The sequence below is a fragment of the Nuphar pumila genome, chromosome 2 (genome assembly GCF_984573655.1).
Source record: "Nuphar pumila chromosome 2, dmNupPumi1.hap1.1, whole genome shotgun sequence".
Taxonomy (NCBI): domain Eukaryota; kingdom Viridiplantae; phylum Streptophyta; class Magnoliopsida; order Nymphaeales; family Nymphaeaceae; genus Nuphar; species Nuphar pumila.
In genome coordinates this window covers 130,743,215-130,755,401 of record NC_143250.1, presented here as the reverse complement: position 1 = coordinate 130,755,401, position 12,187 = coordinate 130,743,215, and the positions used below count along the sequence as shown (strand labels likewise).

The following is a 12,187-nucleotide window of genomic DNA, read 5'->3' as shown; positions in this document are numbered from 1 at the left end:
CCAAATTGCTTCCCTCTTCTGCTTCCTCGATTGGCAATTTTGATTTATCCATGCAATTTTTTTTTAACATTGAAATATTTACAAGTTTTGATGGAAGCTGCTTATTTTCAGAATTATTCCAAGAAAATGCTCCCCAAGAATTGCAAATACTAATATTGGACACAGAAATCACAGAAATGACCATAAAAATTATACGATCTACAAGACACATTTACAAATATATCCTATTTTGTGATGCTATTCACAACTTCAACATACTTAGACAAAATTTACTTTGATGCCCTTTTCACTGTATTCCTAATATATACTAGCACTGGATTAGGTGTTTTTTTTTATTTCCTCTATCATATCATATTCTACTACCATTGGTACTTGTCACTCATACATAGCCCTTGTAATTCCACCTTAAATGCATCATACGGATAAGATATCAACTTCAATGACATAAATCACAACTAAGAACCCAGCAAGCATTAAGTCAAAATATGGAAAAATTAAGGACAGCAGGTAATATTTACATAAATGGTAAAGTAGAACATACCTTTCAGAGAAAGATAATACTGGTCTGTTCTGCAAAGCAAACGACCCTCCCCTGCATTAAAATAATATACAAGCATATAGTTAGGGAGAAAAGTTCTGAAAAGTAGCAAGCCAGCTTACATTGCTGAACTGAACATTCACACACCAACTGATGTAAATCAATGGCATGTTAGAAGGAATATAAAGTTATTGTTCAGTAAACTCGGTGGTAGTTTTGTTTTTTACGGTTTTACTCCATGTACATTTTTGTGTTTCATTTTGTTTAATAAGGGTATTATTGTCCAAATAAAAAAAACCATAAGTATATGGTTTAGATGAACGAATAAAATCATTATTCACTTTTTGCCGTAATCCCTCAATATCAATACTCCCACATCTTTTATACTATCTTCTTCTTGAACAAAACCATCTTCATGACACACAATATCTCATCCAGCCTGCACACACTTCCTTTTGTCCCACTGCACAATATTGAAGTGGTAATACGGGGGGGTTTTAGGATGATATCAGAGCTATTATGCCAATTGATAGAATTTACTTGAAGGACCCACCAGTCACTAGAAGACATCAATTATAAGGGTAACAAGGCTCAGTTGATGCGGGTTTCATTGCATTCACTCAAAGACTATTTTGAAAACGAAGACCTGAACAAGCTCAACCAGGCTGTTGATAGGCCCAACCCGTGGCCCTAAATCATGTCGGGTGGAGACACCATAATTTTGACCCATTTGGATCTTGGGAAAATTGGATTTCTCAAATGGGTCATTTCAAGTCCAAAATAGGGCAAAAATGACTTACAAAGTGATTTTGATTCACAAGAGGACATTTTTGACATTTTACTGAAAACGAAGAATATCTTAGAATGTCTTACCTTCCATATAAAAGAAATTTAAGTCGAAACGGATGTTCTGAGAGGGATTTATGGCCAAAATAGTAAAGTCTGACCAAGGTTATTTTCAATTGGGCCCCACATAGAGCGGATTTTTGGCCTATCAAATTATGATTTTGGGTCTTGAGATTGAAACAAAAGTTGTAGACAAACGTGTTATCTGTCAAATAAAATAAAAATCATGTTAATATCACTTATATTTTGGGAGATATGATGAAAATAGTGAAAGTTGTTTTAAACTTGTCATTTCGGACTTGTTTCACTTAGGAAAATGTGCCTTGGCCCAAACCAACTAATCTAAATCATAGATTATCGAGTTTAAGCCTTCCAAAACATTAGGATGAGCCTAGTAATCCTTCCAAAATGATTTTTTAGGGTAAGCCATGCAATCTCAATCTTTCGTTCAAAGGCGACCCGTTTAGTAGTCGTCCATCTAGATAGATCCTGGATATACAGGAAATGTATATGAATCCGCCTAAAAAACTATAAATAGGGAGGCATCCCCTTTATTTCATCGTCTGGAGTTCATTTGTCTCTACGTTCTTACTATGTCCCATGGTTGTCAGTTGAGGAAGCGGGAGCGGGAAGCGATATGGGAAGCGGGAAAGCGAGGTACTTTCAAAATTTTAGGAAGCGGGAAGCGTGGGACCACTTAGGAGCGAATCGAGAATCGTCTCGGAAGTGACCTAGGAAGCGAGGGGGAAGCGAAAAAAAATACAAAAAAATTTGAAAAAATGGGGGAAGCATGATAAGAAGTGCGCTTCCCAATAAAGGGAAGCGTGCTTCCCATTTAAAAGGGTGCTTCCCCGCACGTTTCGAAAGCGTGATGTTCCGCGCTTCCCCACTTACCTAGGCACTTCTGGTAACCCTGCTCTGCCCTAGTATTTACAAGGCCTAACTTAGCCGACCTAGCTTAGACGATAAAGTCAAGCCTAGCCAGACCTAACCTAGGACCCAGATCTCTTGTCTCGCCCCTTTTTGGAGCCCGCACATAGCCGAGGTGTTGTCTGTGCTCCCTCGTGCTCGTCATTCATAGAAAAAGGCTACTTCAGTCTGAAGTGAGATTCAGTTTGTTTTAATCTTTATTTTGTTTATTTGATGCATTTTTCTTAAGTTTTGATAGTTCTAACGTTCGTATATAGTTTGTTATCTTTTTCCGAGTATTGGTGGCTCCTGCCACCGAACTCGTTTTCTTCTAAGTCTCACATATGATGTACGAATCTCGACAACATCATCGTTTTAAAAACAAAGATCGAGGATTCCTGGTTCGGCTGATCTCTGCTCATCGGAGGAGGAAAGGCAGTTTACCTTGAACAATGTTCCCACACTCTCTCCAAGTCTAGATCAGATTTTGGGTCCCTTTGAAAGAAAAAAAAATATCATCTAGTGGAATCCCCCTTGTTTTTGTTTTTCAAAATCTGAGAGGGATCCACACCGAGTAGAGCCAAACCCGGCCATGGATCATATAAGTCTATTGTTTGAGTTTATACAACTTGTAATTTTTTTTCAAGTGTTTTCCTTTCCTCCAATTTTTGGAAAAAAAAAATATTAGAAAAGATGAAAAATACTATATTTTAAAATAAAAAAGTTAACAAAATAGACAAAGAATAAAATATTAAAAGGATAAGGGTGATGAGAACGTGAAATATTGGAGACATGCAAAATGTTTGAATAACTTAAAATGCTACTGGGATCTTCACGTGCTGCTTTTGTTCGCTATGTCTAACTGATCAAGAAAGTAGAGATGACCCTGCCTATGCCTAGTCCCAATCTTCCTCCCTAACTGCCAATCCTACACAAAGCAACAATCAAGGGCAAAAACAACATCACAATTATACTGGGTAATATGACCAACAAAAATTAAATTCATAGCAAGTGAAAGAACTAGGAACACTTCAGAAGACATCAAGTTTTCACTAGGATTAGAAGCAAAGGTAATTGAACCAACTTTAGAAACCTTTATCAAAGAACCATTTGTAGTACAAAAGGTACCATAACTTGGTTTCCAGTTGGTTAATATAGAATCCTTTGCAATCATATAACATGCTTCTTCTTCTTCTTCTTCTTCTTCCAAACACACAATCTTTTCACCCAGCTTACACACACTCACATTTCTCCCATTGCATAATATTAAAGAGGTAATACAAGGGATTTTAAGATGGACCTCTCAAAAACTAAAGTTAATGAACAATTTCTAAAGTAAAACTAATCTAAACTTGAATTGCAAAGTGAAAAAAAGGGAGAAAATACCATTTTTTATCAATCTCCACCTCCTTAACTATTACTAACAAGCATTCCTCATGGAACGTGGCAATGATATAAATTCAGATCACATCACAAAGAACTTCAGAAGAGGGAAGGTGAGAGAAAGGAAAAGAAGAAGGCTGCAACAAACAATCTCCACACCCTTCCTCATGGGTCATGGGTTACTTTTATATCAACAATAGAATGCATACCAATAATACCCCTGACTAGTATACAAGACAAATTTACATAAGAGGGGCAACAATGAAAACATAAAATACATGAAGGGGCGTTACATAAAGGGTGTCACACCCAAACATGCCAATCTGGATCTGGATCCAGAACATCACGTCTCAATAGCCTCCCTCAAGTTATGTATGATGAGAACCATGAAAAACTTGCTCTTCAAGTACCAAAAACGTTGCTTACTTAGCTCTTTTGTGAACAGATTAGCTACTTGATCCTGAGTCCCAACAAACTGAGTTGTGATCTCTCAACTTTTTATTTTGCTTATGATGAAATGTTGATTTATCTCAATATGTTTGGTTCTTCTGTGTTGAATTGGATTAAGTGAGATCTTAATCGCACTTTGATTATCACAAAACAATATAGAGCTTGGCATCTGTTGGTTTAGATCAAACAATAAAAAACTGATCCAAGTTATTTCTGATGAAGTTGCTGCCATTGACTAATATTAGACCTCAGTACTGTAATGATCCTCTGTATTTTGCTTCTTGCTATTCTATGAAACTATATTTTTTCCAATGAAAACACAATACCCAAAAACTGATCTTCTCTCATTTGTGTCCCTTGCCCTACATCTGAAAAAGTCATCATTGTCAACATACTATCATTATTGTCTCTCTTTCGATAACAAAGTTTGTCTCCAAGAGTGCCCTTTAGATATCTAAGGATGCTTTTAATAGCTTCAACATGACTAATGTCTGGACAGTGCATGAACTAAGAAACTTGATTTACAGTATAAACAACATCAGGACGAGTAAAAGTGAGATATTGGAGCATAGCCACAATACTTCTATTGTAATAGCCGGAAAACAAATTGTTGGACCCGGATCGGATCCAATCCAAAGGGAGAGGCGGTCGGGCACAGCCTTACCGCCTCCCTCGGGTCTTCTATAGACAGCGAGGCAGGGGGGTTCAAATATGAAACCCCCCTCACCGTCTCTCTCCCGACTCCCATCTCTCTGCTCTCTCCCCCCGACTCTCCCTCGTCGGCTCGCTGGAGACCCCATCCACCGCCGGCTACCACCTTCTTCCTTCTCTCTGCAGCGAAGGCGTCGGCGATGCTCGCACGCCGGCGACGCTCGCACGCCGACAACCCTCCTTTCGACGAGCACCCTTCCAACGAGCACCTTCCGACGACCCCAGGTACGCACCCACCTCCCCTCTTCTTTTCTTTTCCTTCCGCCTCCTCTTCTTCTTCTCCGTGAGGGGTCGACCGACAGAGGGGCAGAGCCCCCTGCCGTCAACTCTTATCGGCAGGGGGTTTCCCCCTGCTTCTCTCTTTGGGATCGACCGACAAGGGGGTTGAGCTCCCTGTCGTCGACAGGGGGACTCCCCCCCTGCTTCTCTCTTTGGGATCGACCGACAGGGGGGCTGAGCCCCCTGTCGTCGGCAGGGGGACTCCCCCCCCCCCCCTGCTTCTCTTTTTGGGATCGACCGACAGGGGGGCTAAGCCCCCTGTCGTCGCCTCTCGTCGGCAGGGGGACTCCCCCTTTGCCTCTCTCTCTGGGTCTACCAGGAGAGTGATGTCGAGCACCCCTCCTCGCCTGTCTCCCTCTCTTTTTCTCGATTGGGTGGGCAGGGGTCGAGCCCCTGCCACCTCCCTGCACCTTCGTACTACAGGGGAGGGGTCGAGCCCCCTCCCTGCTCGTTGTTACAACAAGGGAGGGGTCGAGCCCCCTTCCTGCTCCCTGTTACGACAGGGGAGGGGGCCGAGCCCTCCCTGTGCCTCTTCTCTCGTTAGGCAGGGGCATCGCCCCTGCCTTCGCTGTTTTTCGGCAGGCAGGGGCAAGCCCCCTCGCCTCGCTTTTCCCTGGCATCAGGCGGGGGCTTCACCCCCTGCCTATTCGTATTTCGACAGGCAGGGACAAGGCCCCCTGCCTCTCTCTTAAGATGTTTGTCAGGCAGGGGCGAAGCCCCCTGCCTCCGTTTGTTGTTGACAGGCAAGGGCTTTGACCCTGCCTCTCTTATACTTTGTCAGGCAGGGGCGCAACCCTGCCTGCCCTCGCTTTATGAGGGCAGGGGTGCAACCCCCTGCCTCCTCGTTGGTTGCTGACAACAGGTTAGCAAGGGCTCACAACCCCTGCCCCTGCTTCTTGCGCTTATAGCAGCTGCGCAAGGGCGCGATGCCCCTGCCTCGCTTCCTTCACGTCAGGACGACGGCAGTGTCCCTCACCTTCTATTTTTTGTGTTAGCATGCTAAGATTGTTGCTTTTGCAACTCGTACGATGGATCTCGCTCGCGCTCTGCGACCCGAGCCGTCTATCGCGCACACCCGCAGACGCCAGCAAGCTCGCAACTCTCTAAGGTAGGGGAAGATTGCACATAAGACTTGGACAATTAAATTGAGTTCAATTAACTAAAAAGGACAATTAAATAAATATATATGCATATATATATATATCATATATATTTATACGAGTACGCATTTAACTCAAGGACGCGGTTTCGCGATCCTTGTCCTTTACCTTGTCGTCGCGCATCGCGCAAAGGTTTTGTGTTGTACTCCTGCTTACAGTCATTTACTTTGCCGTGGCGCTTTGCTCCCAAGCGCTTGCTTTTGCGTATGTATTGTTACTGTTTTGCTATTGCAGATGACGCTCAGGTTTTTGCTCATTGTATACACGTTTGAGACATCCTCGTGGAGGATGCCAAAGACATCTATCACTCTCCCTCTTGCGAAAAGAGTTGAGTCAGAAGCTTAGCGATTCATCATCGTCGAAAGAGAGGGATCCCTAGCAGGCATCCAGGTTCTTCGAGTACGCAGTCCTGCAGACGAATTGGGATTCGAGCAAACTTCATAGAGGTGGGATTTGTTGAGAAACTGGTATCCCGTCTATCGAGGCCGGTATCGAGTCATGCGAGACATGTAGATACCCCGATAGCGGATGAGATTCAAGATAATCACATGTCAATTGTTGGCACAAGTTGCTGGCTATTTAAAAAGATAAAGTATAGTTTGAGAAGCATTACATCTTTATGAAACACTTCTGCTGAGGCTTCTATTGAGGAGTTATACCCCTTTCATCCTAGTGTACTTGTAGTTGTGCACTACATGCTAGTACTGCGATGATCGGATGAGACGGTCATGCGACCTCGAATAGTGTTAAATGCACAATGCTGTAATCACATAAAATGGCATTACATTCGCCTTCACAGGCAAGATGCTCGAGTGGGTTAAATACCACATTATAGAATGGGTCGTTAGTTAAGCAACCCCTAACGTACCTATTCGCTTTTAGTTGTCTGTCAAGGGAGAGGACAAAGCGGTACAAAACTCCAATGGACAGGTTGTTAACAACCACCCTACAGGCAGATGATCCGGCCTCCCCAGTCTTTGGAGTTAGGGGAAAGGGGCTACAATAGTTAGCTCAACACTTCTGCAGAAGTTAGATACATCCGTGGCACTGCTTATCAGCCTCTAGGGAATCCTCTCTCGGCTAAAGCCGTCCCCTTTGGAGCGGACTCAACTAGCTATTCGGATTATTGAAAATGCATAGAATAACAAACGCCCGAACTAGTCTCAGTTGTTTCTATGTTTTGCCTGCGCGTACCCACAGGTCAGTAATATCGAAACATAAAGTTTGTTCACACTGGTCGATTGCTTGCTTGCTTGGTAGTTCAGTATGTTACTCGTTGAGTTGTACCCGCCTGTCGAGGCGTTACTCTAGTTTGTTAAACTACTTACGCAGTTCTTTGCTAAGTAACATCTAGCTTCTCATACTAGTTAAATGCTTATAATAATAGCATTATGCCAGTTGCTACATATTAGCATGCGACTTGCTTTACCCCTTGGTCGAACTGTTTGGTGCTTATTGTAGCATAGCACTTGTTGGCTTGCATCTCTTATGATTGATGTGATTGTATATAGCTCGTAATCTACAAACGGGTGGCAACTAGGATTGATGTGTCTGCTTATCTTATAAGATGCTTACATATTGTGATATAACTGTTGTCGTATGATTGCTTATGAATGGCTTGTGATGCAATGGTTTATGCCTTACGATTAATTTAATTACTTACTGATGGATTGAGCCATTTGACGGTAATTGTATGTCTTACGAGCATTGTTATGAGTGCTTGTCTTATTCAGTTGTTTTGTTTGGTTGTCGGATAGAGTTAGTTACTCTTCACCTATGTAAACAGCTGGATTGCCATATCTGTGTGTTCTCATGTGTCGTTTACGCATGCTTTGAGGTCCTATTTGAGGATTGCAATGTTCCTTATGGCAATTAAGATCGGCTCGACCAGCCAACCGACCAGGCCATCATCATATGTTGGTCGGCCTTGCCAGACCAGCCGATGTTGCTGATCCCAGTCGAGCATGCTCGGCTGGGCAGATTGTTTAAAACAATGAAAAAATAATATTAAGAATAAAACTTTTTGGAGTGGGTTTTGGGCTGACTGGCAGTCCTTGGCTGGCTGCCAGGCCCTAGCATAGCCTCCCACACAGGCCCGAGTTGGGGGCCTGTGTATCGACAGTCAAGCCAAGGTCTGGCATGACAGCCCTAGGCTTTGATTGGGCCCAATCAAGCCCAGTACATCCACTCGACTGGACTGGAGCAGGCTGGGACCTGCCAGGGACATGTCCAGCCGAGTAGCTGGGCTGGTATGGGGGCCTGTCCAGGTCACCCTGTAAGGCTCGGAAAAAAAAAATTACCTTGGATTCAGGTCGGATCCGAATCCGGACCCGACTCGGACCCAATAGAGGCACTGCCTCCTCGCTGTCTTTTAAAAGACAGCGAGGCAAAGGGGGGAGGTTCTCGAAATCCCCCTTTCACCTATTTGCTCTCTCGTCTCTCCCCCGACCGCCTCTCGCACTCACTCGTTTATGCTCGCCAACGAACCACCGCCACCGGCGATCCTCTCCGGCGAGCCAGCCCGGAGACCCTTGTCAACCCGCTGCCACCTGCGACTTCCTGTCCGACCACCGACAACCCCAGAGCTCCTCCGACGACCCCCCAGGTTCCCCTCTTCTCTTCTCCTTCCCCTTTACTTTTTTCTCCCCTCTCTTTCTCCCTCACCTCTCTGTTGCGCAGGGAGGGGGCCGAAACGCCTCTCTGCTACCCTAAATCGCAGGGGAGGGGCAAAGCCCCGCTCCCTGCGACTCCTTTTAGCGAGGAAGGGGCGGAGCCCCTCCTTGTGCCGTGTTTGGTAAGGGAGGGGTCGAGCCCCCTGCCAGTGCCCCCTGGCTGCAAGGGAGGGGTCGATGCCCTTCCCTGCATCTCCTTACGACAACGGAGGGTCGAGCCCTTTCCTGCTCACTGGTACGGCAGGGGAGGGGCTGAGCCTTGTGATCCCTGTGGCCGAAGGAGGGGGCGAACCCCCTCCCGGTGCCCTCTGGCTGCAAGGGAGGGGTCGATGCCCATCCCTGCTCCCTTTGCCAGCAAGGGAGGGGTCGAGCCCCGCCCAGCTCCCTGTTACGGCAGGGGAGGGGTCGAGCCCCTCCCTGCACCCCTGTTGTTAAGGAGAGGGGTCGAGCCCCCTCCCTGCTCCCTCTTCTTTGGCGTCAGGCAGGGGCTTCGACCCCTGCCTGTTTGCGTGTTCGAACGGCAGGGGACAAGCCCCTGCCTCTTTGCGTGTTCGGCAGGCAGAGGCGAAGCCCCTTGCCTCCCCCTTTGTGGCTAATGGGCAGGAGCCTAGCCCCCTGCCTTTTTGCTTCTCAGCTGGAAGGGAGCAAAGCCTCCTTCCTCTCCCCCGGCATCAGGCAGGGGCGAAGCCCCCTGCCACTCCTTCGTTGTTGACAAGCTGGGGCTTTGCCCTTGCCTCTATTCTACTTTGTCAGGCAGGGGCGCAACCCTGCCTACCCTCGCTTTCTGAGGGCAGGGGTGCAACCCCCTGCCTTCTCGTAGTTTGCCGACAGCAGGTCAGCATGGGCTCGCAGCCCCTGCCCCTGCTTTTTTCGCTTATAGCAGGTGCGCAAGGGCACGATGCCCCTGACCTTCTATTTTTGGTATTAGCTTGCAAAGATCGTCGCTTTTGAAGCTCGTACGACGGATCCCGCTCACGCTCTGCGGCCCGAGCCATCAATTGCCTACACCCGTAGGGGCCAACAAGCTTGCAACTCTCCAAGGTAGAGGAAGATTGCACGGAGGACTTGGACAATTAAATTGAGTTCAATTAACTAAAAATAATAATTAAATAAATATATATACGAATATATATTTATACGGTTCTGTCGAGAAACCTGTATCTCGTCTATTAAGGCCGGTATCGAGTCATGCAAGGCATGTAGATACCCCGATAGCTGATGAGATTATAGAACATCGCATGCCAAATGTGCACAAATTGTTGGTTGTTTCAAAAGATAAAGAATGTCAAAAGTAAAGTTTGAGAAACATTACATCTTTGTGAAACACTTCTGTTGAGGCTCCTATTGAGGAGCTATACCCCTTTCATCTTAGAGTACTTGTAGTCGTGCACTACACGCTAGTACTGCGACGATCGAACGAGACGATCATGCGACCTCGAATAGTGTTAAATGCACAATAATGTAATCACATAAAATGGTGACTGATCGACTTCACAAGCTAGATGCTCGAGTAGTTGAAGGACCAAAGTATAAAATGGGTCGTTAGTTAAGCAACACCTAACGCACCCATTCGTTTCTTGTTGTCTGTCAAGGGAGAGGACGGAGCGGTACAAAACTCCAATGGACAGGTTGTTAACAACCACTCCACAGGCAAAGATTCGGCCTCCACAGTCATTAGAGTTAGGGGAAGGGACTACCAGACATTATCCTAGGTGATAGATCTCATAGACTTCAACAGAAGTTGGATGCATCCGTTGTCAAGTACCTACCTTTAAGGAATCCTCTCTCGGCTAAAGTCGTCCCCTAAAGAGCGGACTCAACTAGCTATTCGAGTTATTGAAAATACATAAAATAACAGACGCCCGAATTAGTCTTAGTTGTTTCTACGATTTGCCTAAGCGTACCCGCAGGCCAGTAATATCGAAACATAAAGTTTATTCACATTGGTTGATGGGTCATGAGACTTGCTTGCTGCGTGGTAGTTCACAGCTTACGATCAAATGAATCGTCATGTTGTGTTTGACAGTTGCACTGTTTACTTACTTTGCACTGCTTACCTGCTTTGAACTGTTTACCTGCTTTGAACGACTTACCTGTTTAACTACGTATTTGCTTTAAACTGCTTAGCATGCTGAATTAAATGTACTTAATTTTGTTTCTTGTAGTCTCTCTTGTGCACCTACTAGTTTTTCGCGAAACGAACTCATTCTATGGGTACAGTTGATGATTAGGTACACCACAGGCGATGTCGCGATTGCAAGATGTCTTCAAGACATCCTTTTCCTGCTCTTAGCTCGCGTCCTGGATGTTTTTGAGTTTTATAACGGATTTTCCTTGGGATATTCGAATTTTGTACTATTTCAAAACTTCTTTTAATGAAATTGGTTTTTCTAAGTGTTTTGCAAGTAACATGGATTGTGAGTTTTGGTTCTTTTAGCTAACGGGCCCAAAGTTGTCGACTTGCCTTTCTGAATTTGACAAAAGAATAGTCTTCCGCTGATTTTATAAACAAACTCTGAAAGAAAAAAGATTTTTTCTACTCTCTTGCCTGTTTTCTAAAAGGTTTGCAAGTTTGAAATTTTGGGGCATTACATTCAACCCTCTGGGTTATGAAAACAGTATTTGACATTGATTCCACAATGCTCCTCACACTGCAAACCTGATTCTTGGTCAATTCTCGTATGCTTAGAAAGATCAAAGTTCCCAAACGATCCATATATATCCAATAAGTCTTCACATGGAACTAAATTTGGTATATTCAAATTAGGTGGGACCGGCAATAGCTGTATCCAATACAAATAAACACCTAGCATGCTAAGAATGTTGATCTTTCTCCATAGCGATTGATTTTGGTTTACGCTTCGAAGAAAGAAATGGTTGATCTTGGTTGATCTCAAGTTGCTCCAAGGGTATAAATAGTGTAGAACTATATGGGCCCACGGTTGGATGTTGTGGCGGATCATCCTTAGCAGTGTAAAACCCAAAAAAGAAATTTGATTTGGGTGGAATCCAGACCCAACCTAAGGCCACCGCCTCTCGTGCCTTCTAAAGACAGCGAGGTAGGGGAGGGGTTTCAAAGAGAAACCCCTCTTTCCCATCTCGCTCTCTCATCTCTCTCTCCCCCGACCGTCTCTCCCACTCTCCTCGCGTCTGCCGAGTAGCCGCCACCGGCCACCCCCTCCGGCAAGCTCCCTCCGGCGACCCCCAGGTACGCACCCACCTCTTCCCCTTTTCTTTTC

The 12,187-nt window shown here is 45.1% G+C and overlaps 1 protein-coding gene across 4 annotated transcripts in view; it reads right to left on the bottom strand.

Moving 5' to 3' along the window:
- MAA3 (P-loop containing nucleoside triphosphate hydrolases superfamily protein) overlaps positions 1 to 12,187 on the bottom strand; it is a 187,416-nt gene that overhangs the window by 73,840 nt on the left and 101,389 nt on the right. For all 4 annotated transcript variants that reach the window (XM_089996824.1, XM_089996825.1, XM_089996822.1 and 1 more), the window contains one exon: positions 542 to 592. In XM_089996824.1, coding sequence (XP_089852950.1) covers positions 542 to 592 — 51 coding nt within the window. The remainder of the gene's footprint in view (positions 1 to 541; positions 593 to 12,187) is intronic.